The 23,994-nt window shown below is 46.5% G+C and overlaps 1 protein-coding gene across 5 annotated transcripts in view; it reads left to right on the top strand.

Moving 5' to 3' along the window:
• sugct (succinyl-CoA:glutarate-CoA transferase) overlaps positions 1–23,994 on the top strand; it is a 720,871-nt gene that overhangs the window by 255,810 nt on the left and 441,067 nt on the right. For all 5 annotated transcript variants that reach the window (XM_070890193.1, XM_070890206.1, XM_070890201.1 and 2 more), the window contains exon 10: positions 723–820. In XM_070890193.1, the coding sequence (XP_070746294.1) occupies positions 723–820 (98 nt within the window). The remainder of the gene's footprint in view (positions 1–722; positions 821–23,994) is intronic.

Here is a 23,994-nt window from a genome sequence, read left to right as displayed (position 1 = left end):
TTGGCTGAGGGATAAATATTGGCCAGGATGCAGGGAGAATTCCCCACCCTGCTTCAAATAACGCGATGGAATCTTTCACATCCGCTTGAGAGGGCAGACGGTTTAACGCCTCATCCAAAAGACGACGGTGCAGCACTTCCTTAGTACTTCACTGAAGCTACAGCCTAGATTATGTTTTCGAATCTCTGGAGTGGGGCTTGAACCCACAACCTTCTGAGTCAGTGAAAGTGCTACCACTGGAGTACGGCCAGGGAGTACGGCCAAGATGGCTAAAAGCCCTGCATGTGAAAGTGGTACACTGGTAGGGTGTATGCATAGAAGGACAAAATTGTCGGTCCAAAGGACACACAAAACTTGAGGAGGTAGTAAAGGTAGCAAGGGGCAAGGCCTTGGAGGATTTTGTAGATGAGGACGAGGATTTTGAGTTTGATGGCAAGGGGATCGAAGGCAAAACTAGGTTGGGGAAAGTGATGGTGCTGGGTGAATGGGACTTTGGTGTAATACAGGGTGTGGGCAGTGGAGCGTTGAATGGGTTGGAGTTTGTGAAAGCCATAAAGATATGTTACACCAGAGGCTCAGAAGGCTTTGTTGTATTTTATTGAAGCAGTTGAAGTAGTATTTAGTCTTTGTAGTCTAATCTCAAAATGCAGCTATTATATTTAAAGGATGTGTCACTGAACTTCATCCAAATTTCTCACTTAACCATTACTGTTGCTTTCTAGATCTTGTCATTACCTGCAGTAAGCCAAGAGCACAGATACAAGACAAACAAGCTCCGGGTTCAGAATAGAAAAGAACTTATTGCTGTCCTATGTGCAAGGTTAGTATTGGTAATGATAATAGGTTACGAGTTGTAATAGACATTCTAGTGAAGTAACTGTCCTATTATGAAGGCTTTGGATCATTCAGAGCTTACTGCCGGAACAGTTGTGAGTGTAAAATATTATTTGCACGTTTAGAAATGCCTTGGAACATGCCCAGCCGTTGTCCCCTGCCGTGTCATCCAACTTGCATTGACGCGGGTTCAGGCAGGCGAGTTGTGAAATAAAATTCAATAAACTGTAAATCATGGGCTGGCACCAGAGAGATTTATCTGGAAAGTTGCCAAAGTGTCGTAAAAACCCAACTGTTTCACTAACTGGCACATCTACCTGGAGTGGGCCTACATGTGGCTCCAGTCCCACACTATGGGTTGGATTTTGACATTTCCAACCAGCCCGTAGCAGGGAGGCCAGTTTTAAATCCACAGCATGTGTGTGATGTCATGAGCAGGTTCCCTCCCCGGAAGCCAGTCTGATTGATAGCCCGTCGGGCGGGGAACGCTGGCAGGATAGGATGTTGCAACAAAAGATAGGTGCGGGGTCTGGGGGTGTGGTGAGGTTCCAAGCTCATGGGGTGGGTCCGATCCCCGACCCCGGAGGTGAGTTTGATCCCTAGGGGTGTCCAATCCCTGACTCCTGGGGTGGGGGGGGGGGGGTGTCTCTGATCCTGGTGTGGGGGGAGTTCCAATCTTCGTGGGGAAAGGTGGGGTCCGATCCCTGATCTCGAGTAGGTGTGAAGAGTCCAATATCTGAACCCAAGGGACTGCTGGTGGGTAAGCTTGGGAGGGCGGGGAGAAAGCACTCCTGCTCCTTCCGGCCCACAAGGCGTGCTCCCCAAGGCTGTGCTCACCTCGCTGCAGCTACAGGAATCCAGAGGCTCGGGATTCCCAGATGGCTGCAGTAAAACCTACATAGCAGGTTAAAGCAGAGACTTCAGGCCTCATTATTCAATTTATAATGCCAACCCGCCTTCTGGTCCCACCTGAGTAAAAGTTGAAAGTGGGTGGGGTGGAAGTGGGTTGGAGTCGGGATTTAGTTTTTTTTAAACTTTAACTGCCCCCACGCTCCTAACCGATCTGTTTTTCCATGTTAAAATTCTATGTGGTTTACTCTTAAAGCCCTTAGGGCGATAAATTCTGTGATAGTGACATACAAGAACAAATGTAAAATAAAAATAAATTTGCAGATGCTTCATATCACAAAACTTCATTAGCTGGCAACAAACCTATACATTCATCTATGAAATAAAAGAGGACAGAGCAAGTCAACCCACCAAGGCCTTATCCTCATGATCAGCAGACATAAACTCCACCACTGTAGTTTCTTCAAAAATCAAATACCAAGTGGTCACATCATGGGCATCATTATAGGCACCCTATCAAAACTCCTGTCGGATCTGTTGCCCACAGTAGGGCACTGCAGACACTAAAGGCACACTTACGCTGTTGCCACCAGTCTGACATTGCTCCACGACCAGTGGCTAGAGTTGAAGCTGCAGCCAGACTAGGACTGTAACCATCCTGTTTAGGAGGGAATTTCCACACACGTGGGAAGAGCTTTCTCCCAGTTATCAGTTTAAATATTTAGAGAATGGGGAGGAGAAAATCACTGCTCTCTCAACATTTAAGTTAACGTCAGGTAAGTTTACAAAATAATGAAAGAGATCCCACAAACCCTTTGCAAACCATGTCTGACATTGAACTGGATTTGCAGTCCGTTTGGTGTCAAATTGAGACAAAAGCAACAACTGATGTATGTAGCGCCTTTAACACAGAAAAACATCCCAAGGCACTTCACAGAGACGTAATTAGACAAAAATTGACTCCAACCCAAAGGAGGTGATATTTGGAGGGGTCGCTAAAAGCTTGGTCAAAGAAATAGGTTTTAAGGAGGGTCTTAAAGGAGGAGAGAGAGGTTGAGCAAGGAAATTCTAGATCTTTGGACTTCGACAGCTGAAGTCACGGCCACCAATGGTGGGGTAAAGGAAGTGGGGGATGCACAAGAGGCCAGAATTGGAGGAACGTAGAGTTCTCGAAGAGTTGTAATGCTGGTGGAGGTTACAGAGCTAGGGAGAAGCGTTGCCATGGAGGGATTCGAACACTAGGATGAGAATTTTAAATTTGACGTGTTGGGGGAATGGGAGCGAATGTAGGCCAGGCCAGCAACCACCGGGATGATGGGACTTGGGTGAGTTAGGATAGGGGCAGCAGAGCATTGGATGAGGTGAAGTTTATGGAAGGTGGAGGATGAGAGGATGGAGATTTGGAATAGTTGAGTCTGGAGGTAACAGATGGGCTGAATTAGCGGTGGAGACGGCGATGTTTTGGAGGTGGAAGTTGGCGATATTTGTGCTGGAGAGGATATGGGGTTGATAGCACAACTCAGGGACAATTAGGGCCCCGAGTTTGCAAATAGTCTGGATCAACCCAAGACTGTGGCTGGGAGGTTTTGGAGTCAGTGGTGCGTGTACTGAGTTTGTGGCAGAGGCCGAGGACAATGGCTTCGGTCCTCCCAATATTTAACTGGAGGAAATTCCAGATTATCCAGGATTGTATATCGGGCAAGCAGGCAGATTACACAGTAATCAGTATCAGGGAACACAAATGAAGTTTAAAACCGTGTTCCTGTGCAGGCTCTTTGAGAGTTAGTCACTTAGATCCATTTCTCCGTCCTTCCCCTAGGCACTTTAACATTTTTCTTTTTCAAGTATTTATCCATGTCCCTTTTAAAAACTATTACGGTTTCTTCTTCCACCACTTTCTGTCCCATGTTCCAAGAAACCCCCGCCTCAAGAATTTCCTACTAATGTCTCCCCTAGTTTCTTTGCCGATGCAGTTAACTTTATGCCCTATAATTACCGAGTCACTGAACAGCGGAAACAGTTTTTCCTGATTTTCCTTATTAACACCTTGCAGAAATTTGAACATCTCTATCACATCTCTGCAAGTTTCCTTCTTTCACCTAACCCACAACTTCTTCTGAGGCTCCCACCTGCCCTAGCCCTAAACTCACATCTTTCCCTAGTTTTTCTTTGATCTCCCCTCTTGATCTCGCCAAGCTCACCTTGTCCATGAGACCCACTTCCTGCTCCCTTGATCCTATTCTGACTAAACAGTTGACCACCCAACTTCCTTTTCCGGCTCCCATGTTAGTCGACATTGTTAACAGTTCTCTCTCCTCAGGTACTGTTCCCCTCTCCTTCAAATCTGCTGACATCACCCCTCTCCTCAAAAAAACAACCCTTAACCCCACTTTGCTTGCTAGCTATCGCCCCATCTCTAACCTCCGTTTCCTCTCCAAAGTACTTGAACATGTTGTCGCCTCCCAAATCCGTGACCATCTTTCCATTAATTCAATGTTTGAATCCCTTCAATCTGGTTTCCGCCCCTGCCACAGTACCGAAACGGCTCTCATCAAAGTCACAAATGACATCCTTTGTGAGTGTGACAAAGGTAACCTATCTCTCCTCGTCCTTTTGGACCTGTCTGCAGCCTTTGACACACAGCTGACCACTCCAGCCTCCTCCAACGCCTCTCAACCATCGTCCAGCTGGGTGGGACTGCACTTGTCTGGTTCCATTCTTATCTATCTAATTGTAGCCAGAAAATCACCTGCAATGGCTTCTCTTCCCAACCCTGCATCGTTACCTCTGTCCTTGGCCCCCTCTTATTTCTCATCTATATGCTGCCCCTTGGCGATATCAACCAAAAACACAAAGTCAGTTTCCACATGTACGTTTGCTTGTCCGACATCCAGTACTGGATGAGCAGAAATCTTCTCCAATTAAATATTGGGAAGACTGAAGGCATTATCTTTGGTCCCCGCCACAAACTGTTTTCTCTAAACACTGACTCCATCCCTCTCCCTAGCATCAATCTGAGGATGAACAAGACTGTTCGCAACCTAGGTGTCATATTTGACCCTGAAATGATTTTCCAGCCACAAATCCGTGGCATAACTAAAATCGCTTTTTTCCACCTCCGTAACATTGCCCGTCTCCGCCCCTGCCCCTGCCTCTGCCTCTTCTGCTGCTGAAACCCTCATTCATGCCTTTGTTACCTCTGGACTTGACTACTCCAACTCACTCCTGGCTGGCCTCCCACATTCTACACTATGTAAATTTGAAGTCATCCAAAACTCAGCAGCCCATGTCCTAACTCGCATCAAGTCAAGATCACCCATCACCCCTGTGCTTTCTGACCTAGATTGGCTCCCAGTTAAACAACACCTCGATCTCAAAATTCTCATCATTGTTTACAAATCACTCCATGGCATTACCCCTTCCTATCTCTGTAATCTTTTACAGCCTCACAACCCCTCAAGATGTCTGCGCTCCTCAAATTCTGCCCTCTTGAACATCCCTCATTATAACTGCTCAAACATTGGTGGCCATGCCTTCAGCTGTTTGGGCTCTAAGCTCTGGAACGCCCTCCATAAACCTCTCCAACTCTCTACCTCTATTTCCTCCTTTAAGGCACTCTTTAAAACCTCTCTCTCTAACCAAGCTTTTGGTCATCTGCCTTAATTTCTTCTTTTGTGGCTTGGTGTCAAATTTATTGGTTTTGTCTTGCAACACTGCTGTGAGCGACTTGGGATGTTTTACTACATTAAAGACGCTATATAAATAAAAATTATTATTATCTCCTTTGAACCTACTTTGTTCAAATAAAAGAGCCACTGTTTCTCTAGAATCTCATCATAACCAATGTATCTCATCCCTCGTATCATTTTAGTGAATCTCTTCTGCACTCTCTCTGTGGCCTTGACATCTTTCTGCTGGGCTCGGTGATAGCACTCTCACTTCTCAGTCAGAAGGTTCTGAGTTCAAGCCCTACTCCAGAGACTAAAGCACATAATCTAGACTGACACTAAAGTGCAGTACTGAGGGGGTGTTGCATTGTCAGAGTTGCCACCTTTCTGGTGAGACATAAACTGAGGCTCCACCTGCCTGATCACAACAGTGACTGTACTTTGGTAGCATTTCATTGACTGTAGACGTTGTAAGGTTGCGAAAGGAGTTATATAAATGTAAGTTATTTTTTCTATCTATATCTTTAATTCCAGCAATGGCACAGAGTGTTGGTTGGAACATCACAGGCCTACAACCCCTGATTTTCAGGGACTACAGACTCGCGATTTCCTGACCAGCACTCACTGCAGGCACCGCTACTCATTGGGAGCACCCAACAGACCCTTGAATCGTCTCAGATGTAATCTGAGTACTTCCTTTGTTTAAACTTTGCATCCTTGACAGCCTATATTTGCATCCATCACCAACATGCTCCACCGTAACATTTCTTATCCATTTGGTGTTCACTCATCAGCCACAGTAAAAGAAAGGATCTACTGCTGTTAATATGGATTCTTTTTCCCTCAATCTGTTTCAGCGAATACACTGACACGCGAACACCTCTTGCCTTTTCTGTAAAAGACCTTTATTGAAGATTCTCCGGCCGGGACTTGTCAAGACAAAGGGACACTCTCAATCAGAGCCTGTTTACCTTCCCCTGAACAAGCCCCTTTTCAGCGCGAAAAGCACAGTAGATATACATTTTCAAAACAGAACACATTTGATTAGCACTTGGTCTATCCAATCCCTTTCTGCCTCCCCCCCCCCCCCCCCCCCGAGTACGTCCAATGGCAGGCAAGAAAGTCTCCCAATTAGGGCTGGTGTCAGACAGGTTAGTTATAGCTTTGCTACGCTGTCTTCCCTTACCAGTAAAGAACCCAATTAGTTTCTCTTCCTCCTTATCAGTACATGCTATTACTTTTCCCTTCCTATCTAGGATTGCTTTCTTTCTTTGTGCTGCCTTGGGCTTTCTCATGACCCGTGTCTAACCTCAACTTCAACTCTTGGTAACCCCTTTTTTTTCTGTTGATTCTGCAGTTGTCTGCATCTTGACATTTCTTTAGCTATTTTCCCATGATTCCCTATCTCCATCCTTTTGCCACCTTCTCTATCCATCTACCACTTTCGCAACCCTTTTACACATTCTCACTGCTGAATCCTTTTTAATAGTGAATGTAACGGTGTTGAGAGGTTGATAGGCTGCCGTTACAAGCAACTACAAAGGGACCATTGGGAACTTTCAAAATTTTAAAGTTTCTCAACAAAACATAAAGCAATCCAGAAACCCAGTCAGCACTTGCTAAATTAGGTAATGGAAGGAGGGCTCTGGAATCCTGTTTGCCTGCTGTTCAAGTCTATGTTGGTCACTGTGGTAGACTTGGTAGAACAGATCAGACAGACCTTCAAGGAAGCTAGACTCCTGGGATTGCTGTGGATACCTGGCAAGCACTCACAGTGTGAGTTTTGCAAGTTGCTAGGACTGCCAACATGGGTTAGGTGCCCACATAAGGGATGAATTATGCAAGGATAATGACCAAGGAAAACTGATGTACCCATCTTTTCGAGCAAGTTAAAACAGTTTGGCCAATAATAAAATAGGCACGAATCCAAAGAAAATCATGTAGTTTGGCTAGTTGACTCTGAAGTGACAATTTAACAGCAGCATTGAGAACTGCGGATAATCACCCAACTCAAATTTGCAGATTTAAGTAACCATTGCAGTTATGAAATCTGCTAATCTCATGACAGGCCAGTGTTTTAAATTCTGGGCTGTCATGCGACACTGAGTCTGAGGTGCCTTTAGTCCTGTTTGTTATCCTGTAAAGGGCAGTTTGCAGAAATCTCTGGAGATAAAGAACAGTTCTTTCTGCAGTATTCTATGAATAACACCAGGTCAGAATTACAAGCTTAAACTTTTATCACTGGCGGATAAAAATTCCACTACAGATAAAGTGATATTAAAGACTGTAAACCTTTGTGTGCCTTGCTCTCTCTCATTATTGCAGAGGCTTAGCGAATGTTAAAGTCATAAAAAATATTCTGGGAAGAGAGTGAAATATTTGTCAGCTTACTGTAAGTATAACCTGGATGAACTGGCTTTTTACTGGACGTAAATTAAATCATTGTGGTGCTATAATTAAACACATCCACAATACATTTCAAATGAGTTTCATTTATTCCCTTGTTATTGACCACTTTTTGTATTGTTTAGCTCAGCATTGAATAATTGACCACAAATTAAATGTAGTTTTTGAGGAAGAGTAATTTGCCCATGTCGGATTTCAGTACCACAGATTGTTCTGTAGTTATCCGTCAGGCTTTAAGGCTATATAATAATAATATGCAGCTGGTCAGTCGATGTTTGAAAAGAACAAAGACAGGACTGGTTAACGTTACAGGTGACATTCCCTCATTACATTTGTTCCATGGTGAAATGAAGCCAGTTCAAGATGTGTGACCTACGATTAATCTCTGGGATCTTGTTATTTCCTCCCAGATAAATTATCGCTTAAAAAGGAATTGAAATATATTGGGGATTGGAAATTGGCCCTACGCGATTGGGGGCGGTAACCAGCTGGGGCCGGGATTTTCTGTGCCCAGCGCTAGCGCCACTGTTCTGGAGCCGACCCGAGAGTCGGCAATCCAAAAAAAACCTGGCGGCTTGGGGAACTTGCGCCCTCCCCTTTAAGTAGCGTCCTGAGAGCGGATGTCAGCCAGCTTTGCGACCCGCGAAGCTGGTGTAGACATCCGCTCGCGCTAGCCTCATGGCCCGCGTGGCAACTTCCCCTGCGAGGCGCTAAGGGGTCGGTGTGGGGCGATGAGGGGGTCACGCGCACGGCGACGATGTTATCGCCGGTTGGGCAGCGACCCGGTGTGCTAACCGCCATGGCAGCACCTCCGCAAACTCTCGGGCAAACTCCCAGGTAATTTCCTGGGAGCCGGTAGCGTCCCCACCAGTTGAAAAGTCTCCTCCACCCCATTAGCACCTCCCAGAGGCCGAAACCCTCCCTGGTGGCCCAGTGTTTGCCACGAAGTGGCTGCAGTGTTTGCAGCAGCTCGCCCCTTCAATCAAAGGGAGGGACACTGTAACGTGCCAGCGCGATGACGTCATCAGCACGGCTCTGATGACTTGGAGCATCGACCACTCCGACTCGCCTCCACTTCCGCCCCGCTAGTGGCAGCTACTCCGACCCGACCGCACTTTCGCCCCTCTCCCCACACCAACACCGCTCTGACCGGAAACAAAAGCCAATGAGCTGAATTTCTCCGGATTGTCCGCCCCATGCATTGGGGTGGACTGAACACTTGAAAAGCGGTAGGTGCGACCCGTTTCAGGTAGTGGGCAATTTCAGCCCCCTTGTGTTCAGTTTGCACTCCCTGTTGCTAGATTATTTCATATAAAAAAAACACCCATCCTGCCTGATCTAACCCAACAATCACTGTGTAGTTGCCGGAACAAAAAAAATAACAATATAACTTATAGTATTTGGGAGTTAAGTATTCTTTCCTGTGTAGGAATATTTAATCTTGAAGATGTGTTGAAAATAAAGAATTAGATTAGATTCTGCTGAATGGTTTACAGATATCCCGCTACATGGCTGGGGATGCAAATGAGGAATAATGGTAGCAAGACTGCCTGAAGCTCAACTGGTCCCATTATATTAATAATCGTTCTGGGTTCCACAAAGATTTCTGGGTAAGAGCAGATGGGCTGGTTGTTTTTATCTGAAACATCAGTAGGTGGAACTGTAAACTTTAAGGTTTAATGGGCCTCGTCTCCTCTTGTTAGCAGAGACACAGTGTTGGCAGCTAATGAGCCATTTTATAGCAAGTACATAGAAACATAGAAAATAAGTGCAGGAGTAGGCCATTCGGCCCTTCGAGCCTGCACCGCCATTCAATGAGTTCATGGCTGAACATGCAACTTCAGTACCCCATTCCTGCTTTCTCGCCATACCCCTTGATCCTCCTAGTAGTAAGGACTACATCTAACTCCTTTTTGAATATATTTAGTGAATTGGCCTCAACAACTTTCTGTGGTAGAGAATTCCACAGGTTCACCACTCTCTGGGTGAAGAAGTTTCTCCTCATCTCGGTCCTAAATGGCTTACCCCTTATCCTTAGACTGTGACCCCTGGTTCTGGTCTTCCCCAATATTAATAAAAACATAAGAACATAAGAATTAGGAACAGGAGTAGGCTATCTAGCCCCTCGAGCCTGCTCCACCATTCAACAAGATCATGGCTGATCTGGCCGTGGACTCAGTTCCACATTGTTAATTTTATGCCTCTCATGTTAACAGCACTTTAAATTATATTTTAGTATGAAGCACTGGCTCATTGGCTATTATTTTTGTTGGAAAGGCTGAATGTGGGTAATACTGAAAAAGTAATGGTTCTGAAATGTTTTTAGGGTTTTTCTGCGTTCACAATTGAACATTTGTTTTATCTGTGACTGAACTTGTCTAGATAAGGGTAGCAATGTGACGAGGAAAATTTGCAATCCTCTGGAAAATGACTTTAATGAAATTGGAAATCACTGACAGCTTGGCAGTAACTTTATTTTTGTTTTATCTAAGCAGATCTTGTAACACCAGCCTACTGTGATGCTTACTACCATGTCTCCTCTACACAATTGCTAATTCACAGAATCAGCACTAGGGGAAGGGAGATGTGAAGGAAAGAGTCAAACTTACTTTTCTAATTGTTTCTCTATCTGGTTCTTTTTTCTTTCTTGATTTCTATATCTAACTTTATCTCGATCTTTCTTTTTTCTTTCTTCCTTTCTTTCCCTGTTGCTCTTTTTTTCTCTTTCTTCCCCTTTCGATCTCTTGATCTCTTTCTAACTCTTTTTCTTTCTCGAGGCCCTGATAAAAGGGCGCGGAGTTAGGGAGGAGGAGCGGCAGTCGGAAGATCGAGGCCCTGATAAAAGGGCGCGGAGTTCGGGAGGAGGAGTGGCAGTCGGGAGATCGAGGCCCTGATAAAAGGGCGTGGAGTTCGGGAGAAGGAACGGCAGTCAGGAGATTGAGGCCCTGATAAAAGGGCGGGGAGTTCTGGAGGAGGAGCGGCAGTCGGGAGATCGAGGCCCTGATAAAAGGACGCAGAGTTCTGGAGGAGGAGTGGCAGTCGGGAGATTGAGGCCCTGATAAAAGGGCGCGGAGTTCGGGAGGAGGAGCGGCAGTTCGGGAGATCGAGACCAAAGGTAAAACAAAGAAGTAAAAAGAAATCAAAGTGTGACGTCACAGCCAAGAGGGTAAGTGATTGGCTGGTTGATTGGTGAGTAGTTTTTCTTTTTTCTGTTTCTTTTTCTTTTTCGTAAGAAACCTTTGGCATTGTTGCCAAATTCAATTAATTTGAGGGTTAAGTCATGGCAGGAGAGCCCAGACCCATGTCATGCTCCTCCTATGCTATGTGGGAAATCAGGGACACTAACAGTGTTCCTGACTACTATGTGCGCGGGAAATGTATCCAGCTGCAGCTCCTGTCAGACCACATTGCGGCACTGGAGCTGCGCACGGATTCACTCTGGAGCATCCGCGATGCTGAGGTTGTCGTGAATAGCATGTTTAGTGAGTTGGTCACGCCGCAGGTAAAAGTTACAAGCTGAATTTAGGGAGCTAGGAGTTAAATTAAAAAGTAGGACCTCAAAGGTAGTAATCTCAGGATTGCTACCAGTGCCACGTGCTAGTCAGAGTAGAAATAGCAGGATAGTTAAGATGAAGACGTGGCTTGAGGAATGGTGCAAGAGGGAGGGATTCAAATTCCTGGGACATTGGAACCGGTTCTGGGGGAGATGGGACCAATAAAAACTGGACGGTCTGCACCTGGGCAGGACCGGAACCAATGTCCTAGGGGGAGTGTTTGCTAGTGCCGTTGAGATGGGTTTAAACTAATATGGCAGGGGGTTGGGAATCTATGCAGGGAGACAGAGGGAAGTAAAATGGGGACAGAAGCAAAAGATAGAAAGGAGATAAGGAAAAGTAGAGGGCAGAGAAATCAAGGGCAAAAATCAAAAAGGGCCACATTACAACATAATTCTAAAAAGACAAGCCTGAAAGATCATTCGTAATAAGGTGAATGAATTTACTGTGCAGATAGCTGTTAATGGATATGATGTAATTGGGATTACGGAGACACGGCTCCAGGGTGATCAAGGCTGGGAACTCAACATCCAGGGGTATTCAATATTCAGGAAGGATAGAGAGAAAGGAAAAGGAGGTGGGGTTAAAGAGGAGATTAACGCAATAGTAAGGAGGGACATTAGCTTGGATGATGTGGAATCTGAATAGATAGAGCTGCGGAACACCAAAGGGCAGAAAACGCTCGTGGGAGTTGTGTACAGACCACCAAACAGTAGTAGTGAGGTTGGGGATGGCATCAAACAGGAAATTAGGAATGAGTGCAATAAAGGTACAGCAATTATCATGAGTGATTTTAATCTACATATAGATTGGGCTAACCAAACTGGTAGCAATACGGTGGAGGAGGATTTCCTGGAGTATATAAGGGATGGTTTTCTAGATCAATATGTTGAGGAACCAACTAGAGAGCTGGCCATCCTAGACTGGGTGTTGTGTAATGAGAGAGGATTAATTAGCAATCTTGTTGTGCGAGGCCCCTTGGGGAAGAGTGCCCATAATATGGTAGAATTCTTCATTAAGATGGAGAGTGACACAGTTAATTCAGAGCCTAGGGTCCTGAACTTAAAGAAAGGTAACTTCGATGGTATGAGACGTGAATTGGCTAGGATAGACTGGTGAATGATACTTAAAGGGTTGACGGTGGACAGGCAATGGCAGACATTTAAAGATCACAGAGATGAACTTCAACAGTTGTGGATCCCTGCATATGTGTTGTGCTGCGTTCTACACTACTCTGCTCTGTTACAGAAATATTTTTATTTGTCTTCTTTCAATCACTCCTTGTTACTTTCTGTTGCTCTCTTTCTCCCTTTCTCTACCTTCCCCTCTTTTGTTGTTTTCTCTTTCTCCATTATTCTGTGTTTCATTCGCTTTCAGTCTTTTAAAAATTTTCTCACATTTTTTCTCACTCACCTTTTCTCTCTCTGCTTTATTTCTCTCACTATTTATTTTTCTTGCATTCACACAAAGTAGTCTGTAGGGTTTATACCCTTAGCTCTTCATTGATGTGGCCCCTATCTCAGGGGCAAGTTCCAATGAAGACCATGTCTTGGGTTAATGCACTGAGTAACATCACTTACTCTCTGGTACACAAAGTCCAATAAGTGTTAAAAAATAATTACTTTGTAAAGGGACAAAAGTAACCTGGCAAAAAAGATAAAGAAACTTTCTCATGTTTATCTTTTTTTCTGAAATAATTATCTCAACTAAAGAGTTTTTCTGTTTGTTATGATACTGTATTTTGACTGCTTTGGTTATGGTAGGATGTTGTAGAAAGTAATTAATTAATTATATTATGAAGCAAATTAATACTGTGGGAATTGATGTGACACAATGAACCACTTTTGTTTAAGATTTAGTTTGGTATGAGCTTTCCTAATTCTATCATAGTTCGTAAAAGGTTAAAAACCAGTTTGCAAATTAGAAGAATTTTCTGGTGCATTTTTGAAATGCTTGTTGACCCATCTGTGGTTCTTTGGTAGATATTTAGTCCAGAGATAAGCAATTCAATACAAATATAAACATTGTGGCATAGAAATTGGACAAGGCCCAAAAACGGGTGCGGGGATTGCAATGCACGATCAACCTGTGCCTGATCCTTCCGATGCAGGCAGCACACAAACGTTGTGCTGCCTGCTAATTTAAATAATAGTAGCGTGCAGATAAATGCTGAGTGTGCTCCTGAGTGGCTGCATGCCTCAGCAGGGGGCTCAAGTTTGTGCAAGGCTCGCACCACTTAAAGCTAACCTGCACTACTTAAAGGCAGCCTGCACCTCTGAAGTGGGTGGTGCATTCTGGCTGCAGCAGATGCTGGAGATGGCTGAGGAACAGAGTGTGACCAGGAATAACATGGAGTAATGGTGCTCAAAGGTTCTCTGACACAGCACGGGATGCCTTGGTGCAGGAGGTGGACAGGAAAAGAGAAGTCCTGTATCCACAGAAGTCGGGAGGCCCTCCAGATAAACTCTGAAGGCAATGGGTGCAGATAGCTGTTGCGGTCAATACCAGCAGTGTAGCCCTGAAGACCTGGATGCAGTGTTGCAAGAAGTTTAATGACCTCACAAGAGTGGTCAAGGTCAGTGATTTCATCTTCAAATGCCTTATCTTTACAACTGAAGCACGAGGCTCAGACACTGCTCCATTGATCCCCACCACCCCACCAGCACTCACTTACTAACAATCACTATCAATCATGACTGATACCTCACATTCATAGCATCACCTCACCTTCACACACTTAGCACTGCTCACAAGCACATCTCACAGCTTGCACACACTGTCAGCTGAGCAGGCAAAAATTTGGCAGATGGAGTATAATGTTGGAAAGTGTGAGGTCATGCACTTTGGCAGAAAAAAATCAAAAAGGAAGTTATTATTTAAATGGAGAAAAATTGCAAAGTGCTGCAGTACAGCGGGACCTGGGGGTACTTGTGCATGAAACACAGAAGTATCGTATGCAGGTACAGCAAGTGATCAGGAGGGCCAATGATATCTTGGCCTTTATTGCAAAGGGGATGGAGTATAAAAGCAGGGAAGTCTTGCTACAGTTATACAGGGTATTGGTGAGGCCACACCTGGAATACTGCGTGCAGTTTTGGTTTCCATATTTACGAAGGGATGTGCTTGCTTTGGAGGCACTTCAGAGAAGATTCACTAGGGGATGAGGGGGTTGATTTATGAGGAAAGATTGAATAGGTTGGGCCTCTACTCGTTGGAATTCAGAAGAATGAGAGGTGATCTTATCGAAATGTATAAGATTATGAGGGGGCTTGACAAGGTGGATGCAGAGAGGATGTTTCCACTGATGGGGGGGACTAGAACTAGAGGGCATAATAGAATAAGGGGCCGCCCATTTAAAACTGAGATGAGGAGAAATTTCTTCTCTGAGGGTTGTGAATCTGTGGAATTCGCTGCCTCAGAGAGCTACGGAAGCTGGGACATTAAATAAATTTAAGACAGAAATAGATAGTTTCTTAAACAATAGTGGGATAAAGGGTTATGGGGAGCGGGCAGGGAAGTGGAGCTGAGTCCATGATCAGATCAGCCATGATCTTATTGAATGGCGGAGCAGGCTCGAGGGGCCTTATGGCCTCCTCCTGCTCCTATTTCTGATGTTCTTCGGTTGATGTGGCTCTTATAAGAACATAACACATTGCACCACACTCACTGACACACTTCCCTCTCCTTGCAGGACAAGGTGGCTCATAACCGGAGGCAACAGGGGCTACCCACCGGGAGTCAGGCGCGCCTGCATGACCTTACCCCCATGAAGGAGACGGTGCTGGAGATTATTGGAGCAGCCATCGCTGAGCCCATGGCCAGCGGCGGGGCTGAAATGACAGTATCCTCATGCCTAATCCTCCTCCTCACATCCCATTGCTCCCTCATCCCACAATCTCTTCTGATTTACAAACTGCAGATGGTGTAAGCAAGCACCTCTTGCTCTTCCCCCCCACCCCCTTCCTAATGCCTCGTTGCAACCTTATCCTTATGCTTTTCTCCTTTCAGATAGCCAAGAACTGCCAGCTGGCCAGGCACTAATGCAGGAGCAGGAACTGCAGGAGGAAGCAGGCAGTGATGCTGAAGACACAGCACTGTCAGTCAATCTGCAGCCACCAGCTCAGATACTGACACTGCACATAATTTAGAGGGTAGCTTAGAGGCGGGGTCTGCACATGATGAGCCACCGGGCACAAGTGGCCTGCAGCCAGGGCAGGGGGAAAGGGAAGCGTAGATACCAGCTCACCAGAGAACAAGGTCGCTCACAAGTTCTGCTGCACAGGATTCAGATGAGGACTTCGATGGGGCGGCCTACAGAAGAAAGCTGATGGATATGCACAATGAAATGCTTGATGCATTGGCAGGCCTGCCAGAAAGCCTCTGTGCAATATCAAGGTGCATGGCAGAGTCTGGCACCAACTTGGTACAGGGCTTTGCGCAGAGCTTAGAGCTCATCCTTCTTCATTAGCACACTTGTGGACACAACCACGATGCAGTATCTGATGGCCGATGTCTCAGCTTCCATTGCAGCACAAGCAGACCCAATGTCTGAGCGCAGCACTGGAATATCAGACTGCTCTCATGCAAACTCAGCTCAGATTACAAGCTCAGATTTCTACCATCTTGGCTGCGATTGCCAGTGTTGAAAAGGGTTTACTTGGTGTCATAGTTGTCCAGTAATCTGTCCTCCAACAGATTACTAGGAATGCTGAGGAGCTGCTTCGGGGGAATGGCAGTGACTCCATGGAGCAAGCATCTGCTGTCCTGTCTTAGGATGACAGCATTCGTCTAGAAACATAGAAAATAGGTGCAGGTGTAGGCCATTCGGCCCTTCGAGCCTGCACCACCATTCAATAAGATCATTGCTATCATTCCTTCAGTACCCCTTTCCTACTTCCTCTCCATACTCCTTGATCCCTTTAGCTGTAACGGCCATAACTAACTCCCTCGTGAATATATCCAATGAACTGGCATCAACAACTCTCTGCGGCAGGGAATTCCACAGGTTAACAACTCTCTGAGTGAAGAATTTTCTCCTCATCTCTGTCCTAAACGGCCTGCCACTTACCCTAAGACTGTGTCCCCTGGTTCTGGACTTCCCCAACATCGGGAACATTCTTCCCGCATCGAGCCTGTCCAGTCCAGTCAGAATCTTATATGTTTCTATGAGATCCCCTCTCATCCTTCTAAACTCCAGTGTATAAAGGCCCTGTTGATCCAATCTGTTCTCATATGTCAGTCCAGCCATCCCTGGAATCAGTCTAGTGAACCTTCGCTGCACTCCCTCAATAGCAAGAACGTCCTTCCTCAGATTAGGAGACCAAAACTGAACACAATATTCCAGGTGGGACCTCACCAAGGCCCTGTACAACTGCAGCAAGATTTCCCTGCTCCTATACTCAAATCCCCTTGCTATGAAGGCCAACATACCATTTGCCTTCTTCACCGCCTGCTGTACCTGATACGTCCTTACTACACAGTATAAATGCACACGAGGCCCATGCTTGAGAGAAGGTCAGTCTGTGACCTGTCCTTTATTCCTTAGCACTCAAGTGATGAAGGTGGGTGGAGCTTCCCCTTTTATACCTGAAGGTCCAGGTAAGGAGTGTCTCCCACCGAGTGGTCAGTGTTCTCACAGTGTACAACTTAGGTCAGTTTATACATGGGTTACAATGCTGGTTGAATACATGACATCACCTCCCCCCCCAAAGTCTTATTGGGATCACAGGTTGAGTCTCTCTGGTGGTTTACGCTCCCTTGTAGAGCGCCTGAGTTGGGGCTCTGGTTGTTGGGCGCTGGCATGAGTGTCTGTTGTTTGCAGTGCCTCAGGCCTGTCCGGACTGCCCACAGTGACTGGGCTCTCCTCCCTTTGGTTCTGGTGTTCGGTCACCTGTGGTGGAGTGAACTCTATATCGTGTTCTTGCTCTGCTTCTTCTATGGGGTTGCTGAACCTCCTTTTTGTTTGATCCACATGTTTGTGGCAGATTTGTCCATTGGTAAGTTTAACTACCAGAATCCTATTTCCCTCTTTGGCAACCACAGTGCCTGCGAGCCATTTGGGCCCTGCAGCGTAGTTGAGGACAAAAACAGGATTATTTACATCAATACATCGCGCCCTCTCATTCCTGTCATGGTAGTGATATTGTGACTGGCGCCTGCTCTCGACAATTTCTTTCATGGTGGGGTGTATAAGGGATAATCGGGTTTTGAGCGTCCTTTTCATTAGTAGCTCTGCGGGTGGAACCCCTATGAGCGAGTGTGGTCGGGATCTATAGGCCAACAGGAGGCGTGATAAGCGGGTTTGTAGGGAACCCCCTTGGAATCTGAGCATCCCCTGTTTGATTATCTGCACTGCTCGTTCTGCCTGGCCGTTTGAGGCCGGCTTGAACGCTGCCGTTCTGACATGGTTAATTCCATTGCCTGCCATGAAGTCCTGGAATTCAGTGCTTGTGAAGCACGGGCCATTGTCGCTGACCAAGATGTCCGGTAGACCGTGGGCGGCGAACATTGCCCGTAGACTTTCTACCGTGGCAGAGGATGTGCTTGAATTTAAAATGTCACACTCGATCCATTTGGAGTAGGCGTCTACTACAACCAAAAACATTTTTCCCATGAAAGGACCTGCGTAGTCCACATGGATGCGTGACCAAGGCTTGGCGGGCCAGGGGCTAAGGGGGGCTTCCCTGGGCGCATGGCCCAGCTGGGCACACATGTTGCACCTGCGAACACAAAGTTCCAGATCTGCGTCTATCCCTGGCCACCAAACGTGTGACCTGGCAATTGCCTTCATCGTGACAATGCCCGGGTGCCCAATGTGGAGTTCTCTGATGAACACCTCTCTGCCCATCTGGGGCATGACTACTCGGTTTCCCCACAGTCGGCAATCGGCCTGAATCGAGAGTTCATCCTTGCGCCTGTGAAATGGTTTAAATTTCTCAGGGCATGCCCTGTACGTGGCTGCCCAGTCCCCATTCAGGACACATTTCTTGACTAGAGACAATAACGGGTCTCTATTTGTCCAGACTTTAATCTGACGGGCTGTCAGGGGTGAGCCTTCGCTTCCGAAAGCTTCAACAGCCATGACCATCTCAGCACCATGCTCGGTAGCCCCCTCAGTGGTGGCTGGTGGGAGCCTGCTGAGTGCATCGGCGCAGTTTTCGGTGCCCGGTCTGTGCCGAATTGTGTAGTCATAGGCAGCTAACGTGAGTGCCCACCTCTGTATGCGGGCCGATGCGTTTGCATTTATGGCCTTGTTGTCGGCCAAAAGGGACGTTAGGGGTTTGTGATCTGTCTCCAGCTCAAATTTCCTGCCAAACAGGTACTGGTGCATTTTCTTTACCGCATATACACATGCGAGCGCCTCCTTTTCTACCATCCCGTAGCCCCTTTCTGCCTGGGACAGACTGCTGGAGGCATAAGCTTACCGGCTGTAACTGACCCTTGGCATTGACATGCTGCAACACACACCCGACACCATAGGACGACGCATCGCACGTTAACACAAGTTTCTTACATGGGTCATATAGCGGTAACAGATTGTTGGAACATAACAAATTGCGTGCTCTATTAAAAGCCCTTTCCTGGCTGTCCCCCCAGACCCATTCGCGACTTTTGCGTAGGAGCACATGTAGCGGCTCTAGCAGCGTGCTCAATTTGGGAAGAAAGTTACCAAAATAGTTCAGGAGCCCCAGGAACGTACGCAGCTCCGTCGTGTTACGGGGTCTGGGTGCTCTCTGGATCGCTTCCGTCTTGGATGCAGTAGGGCTGATCCCATCTGCTGCTACCCTCATCCCCAGGAATTCTACTCTGGAGCTAGGAAGACGCACTTCGCCTTTTTCAGTCGCAGACCTACCCGGTCCAGTCTGCGTAGCAACTCCTCCAGGTTGTGGAGGTGTTCTTCAGTATCGTAACCCGTAATGAGGATGTCATCCTGAAAAACCACCGTCCCTGGAATCGACTTGAGGAGGCTTTCCATATTTCGTTGGAAGATCGCAGCGGCCGAGCGAATCCTGAACGGACATCTGTTGTACTCAAACAACCCCTTGTGTGTCGTGATGGTGGTCAGCTTCTTCGACTCACTCGCCAGCTCCTGGGTCATGTAAGCTGAGGTCAGGTCCAATTTTGAAAAAAGTTTGCCACCGGATAGCGTCGCAAAGAGGTCCTCCGCTCTTGGTAGCGGGTACTGGTCTTGGAGTGACACCCGATTGATGGTGGCCTTGTAATCGCCACATATCCTGACCGACCCATCCGCCTTGAGCACCGGCACAATCGGGCTCGTCCAGTCACTGAATTCGACTGGCGAGATGATACCTTCCCTCAACAGGCGGTCCAATTCGCCTTCTATCTTTTCCCGCATCACGTACGGCACCGCTCTGGCCTTGTGGTGTAATGGTCTGGCGTCCGGGTTTATGTGAATCAATACCTTGGCCCCCATGAAAGTGCCAATGCCGGGTTAAAATAATGAGTCAAATTTGTCCAGGACCTGTGAGCATGATACTCGCTCCACAGAGGAAATTGCATTGACATCGCCCCATTTCCAGTTCATGACAGCAAGCCAACTCCTCCCCAGTAGTGCGGGACCGTCCCCTGGGACAATCCAGAGTGGCAACCTGTTCTCCGAATCTTTGTGGGTCACGACTACCATGGCGCTGCTTAGCACCGGAATGACCTGCTTTGTGTAAGTCCGTAGCTGTGCGTCAATCGGCGATAATTTTGGCCTCCTGGCCTTGGATGCCCACAACTTTTCGAACTGTTTGATACCCATCAGGGACTGGCTGGCACCCGTGTCTAACTCCATTGATACTGGGATGCCATTGAGGAGCACTTTCATCATTATCGGTGGCGTCCTGGTGTATGAACTGTATACGTGCTCCACATGAACTCGCTGAACTTCAGCTTCCAACGATTTCCCCCAGTGTCCATTTCTGCAATTTCTGCAGGTATTTTGCTCATCTCTGCAAACTCTGGCCGAATGTATGCCTCCACGCCTCCAGCATGAGTTGTGGTTTGAAACAAAAGGTCCTTTGCCAGTCAATCATCCCTGACTGCCCCTGTTAATGTCCTTGAGTGCACCATTAACATGTGTTGATGGCCCCATTACTGGCCGCATTGTCCCTTGCAATGGCGTGAATTGCTGTTCAGCTTGCCATTGTCTCTGTCGAACTCCCCCTCTGGGTTCGACTACATGTTGGGGCATGCCTGACTGCCCTTGTCTGCCTGGAGAACTGTGTGCTGCTTTAACAATGTTGAATCTCTGTCCCAACCATTCCTTAACACAGTACCTCTCGTCTGTTCTGCTAGTGGCCATGCTCGCGTGGTTTAAATCCCAGTTTCTTGTTGCCATTGATACGTCCTTACTATACAGTATAAATGCACACGAGGCCCATGCTTGAGAGAAGGTCAGTCTGTGACCTGTCCTTTATTCCTTAGCACTCAAGTGATGAAGGTGGGTGGAGCTTCCCCTTTTATACCTGAAGGTCCAGGTTAGGAGTGTCTCCCACCTAGTGGTCAGTGTTCTCACGGTGTACAACTTAGTTTATATATGGGTTACAATGCTGGTTGAATGCATGCCAACTTTCAATGACTGATGAACCATGACACCCAGGTCTCGCTGCATCTTCCCTTTTCCTAATCTGCCACATTCAGATAATATTCTGCCTTCGTGTTTTTGCCCCCAAAATGGATAACCTCACATTTATCCACATTATACTACATCTATAGCCTGTATTTGCCCACGAGCCTAACCTGTCCAAGTCACCCTGCAGCCTCTTAGCGTCCTCCTCACAGCTCACACCGCCACCCAGTTTAGTGTCATCAGCAAACTTGGAGATATTACACTCAATTCCATCATCTATATCATTAATATATATTGTAAAGATATATTGTAAATAGCTGGGGTCCCAGCACTGAGCCCTGCGGCACTCCACAAGTCACTGCCTGCCATTCTGAAAAGGACCCGTTAATCCCGACTCTCTGCTTCCTGTCTGCCAACCAGTTCTCTATCTACGTCAGTACATTACCTCCAATACCATGTGCTTTGATTTTTCACACCAATCTCCTGTGTGGGACCTTGTCAAAAGCCTTCTGAAAGTCCAAATACACCACATCCACTGGTTCTCCTTTGTCCACTCGACTAGTTACATCCTCAAAAAATTCCAGAAGATTTGTCAAGCATGGTTTCCCTTTCATAAATCTATGCTGACTTGGACCAGTCCTATCACTGCTCTCCAAATGCGCTGCTATTTCATCCTTAATGATTGATTCCAACATTTTCCCCACCACCAATGTCAGGCTAACCGGGCCACAATAACCCGTTTTCTCTCTCCCTCCTTTTTTAAAAAGTGGTGTTACATTAGCAACCCTCCAGTCCATAGGAACTGATCCAGAGTTGATAGACTGTTGGAAAATTATCACCAATGCATCCACTATTTCTCGGGCCACTTCCTTTAGTACTCTGGGATGTAGACTATCAGGCCCTGGGGATTTATCATAGAAACATAGAAAAAACATAGAAACATAGAAAATAGGTGCAGGAGTAGGCCATTCGGCCCTTCTAGCCTGCACCGCCATTCAATGAGTTCATGGCTGAACATGCAACTTCAGTACCCCATTCCTGCTTTCTCACCAATCCCGTCAATTTCCCTAACACAATTTCCTGTCTAATAAGGACATCCTTCAGTTCTTCTTCTCACGAGACACTCGGACCCCTCGTACATCCGGAAGATTATTTGTGTCTTCCATTGTTAAGACAGAACCAAAGTACGTGTTCAATTGGTCTGTCATTTCTTTGTTCCCAATTATAAATTCACCCGAATCTGACTGCAAGGGACCTACGTTTGTCTTCACTAATCTTTTTTTCTTCACATATCTATAGAAGCTTTTGCAGTCAGTTTTTATGTTTCCGGCAAGCTTCCTATCATACTCCTTTTTCCCCCTCTTAATTAAACCCTTTGTCCTCCTCTGCTGAATTCTAAAATTCCCCCAGTCCTCCGGTTTGCTGCTTTTTCTAGCTAATTTGTATGCCTCTTCTTTGGAATTAATACTATCCTTAATTTCCTTTGTTAGCCACGGTTGAGCCACCTTCCCCGTATTATTTTTACTCCAGACAGGGATGTACGATTGCTGAAGTTCGTCCATATGATCTTTAAAGGTTTGCCATTGCCTATCCACCGTCAACCCTTTAAGTATCATTTGCCAGTCTAATCTAGCCAATTTGTGCCTCATACCATCAAAGTTACCTTTCCTTAAGTTCAGGACCCTAGTTTCTGAATTAACTTTGTCACTCTCCATCTTAATAAGGAATTCTACCATATTATGGTCACTCTTCCCCAAGGGGCTTCGCACAACAAGATTGCTAATTAGTCCCTTCTCATTACACATCATCTAGTCTAGAATGGTCAGCTCTCTGGTTGGTTCCTCGATATATTGGTCTAGAAAACCATCCCTAATACACTCCAGGAAATCCTTCTCCACCACATTGCTACCAGTTAGATTAGCCCAATCAATATGTAGATTAAAGTCTCCCATGATTACTGATGTACCTTTATTGTACACATCCCTTATTTCCTGTTTGATGCTGTCCCCAACCTCACTACTACTGTTTGGTGGCCTGTACACAACTCCCAGTAGCGTTTTCTGCCCTTTGGTATTCCGTAGCTCCACCCATACCGATTCCACATCATCCAAGCTAATGTCCTTCCTTACAATTGCGTTAATTTCCCATTTAACCAGCAACGCCATCCCGCCTCCTTTTCCTTTCTGTCTGTCCTTCCTAAATGTTGAATACCCTTGTATGTTGAGTTCCCAGCCTTGGTCACCCTGGAGCCGTGCCTCCGTGATGCCAATCATATCGTATCCGTTAACTGCTATCTGTGCAGTTAATTCATCAACCTTATTCCGAATACTCCTCGGATTGAGGCACAGAGCCTTCAGGCTTGTTTTTTTAACACACTTTCCCCTTTAGAATTTTGCTGCAAAGTGGCCCTTTTTGTTTTTTGCCTTGGGTTTCTCTGCCCTCCACTTTTACTATTCTCCTTTCTAGCTTTTGCTTCTGTCTCTATTTTATTTCCCTCTGTCTCCCTGCATAGGTTCCCATCCCCCTGCCATATTAGTTTAATTCCTCCCGAACAGCACTAGCAAACACTCCCCCTAGGGCATTGGTTCCGGACCTGCCTAGGTGCAGACCGTCCGGTTGGTACTGGTCCCACCTCCCCCAGAACCGGTTCCAATGCCCGAGGAATTTGAATCCCTCCCTTCTGCACCACTGCTCAAGCCACGTATTCATCTGAGCTATCCTGCGATTCCTACTCTGACGAGCACGTGGCACTGGTAGCAATCCTGAGATTACTACCTTTGAGGTCCTGCCTTTTAATTTAAGTCCTCGTTCCCTAAATTCGTCTCGTAGGACCTCACCCCGTTTTTTTACCTATATCGTTGGTACCTATATGTACCACAACAACTGGCTATTCACCCTCCCTTTTCAGAATGTCATGCACCCGCTCCGAGACATCCTTGATCCTTGCACCAGGGAGGCAACATACCATCTTGGAGTCTCGTTTGCGGCCGCAGAAATGCCTATCTATTCCCCTTACAATTGAATCCCCTATCACTATAGCTCTCCCACTCTTTTTCCTACCCTCCTGTGCAGCAGAGCCACCCACGGTGCCATGAACCTGGCTGCTGCT

This window comes from Pristiophorus japonicus, chromosome 1 (assembly GCF_044704955.1).
Source record: "Pristiophorus japonicus isolate sPriJap1 chromosome 1, sPriJap1.hap1, whole genome shotgun sequence".
Classification (NCBI taxonomy): domain Eukaryota; kingdom Metazoa; phylum Chordata; class Chondrichthyes; family Pristiophoridae; genus Pristiophorus; species Pristiophorus japonicus.
Note: the sequence above shows the minus strand (reverse complement) of the source record. Positions and strands in the feature narration are given on the sequence as shown.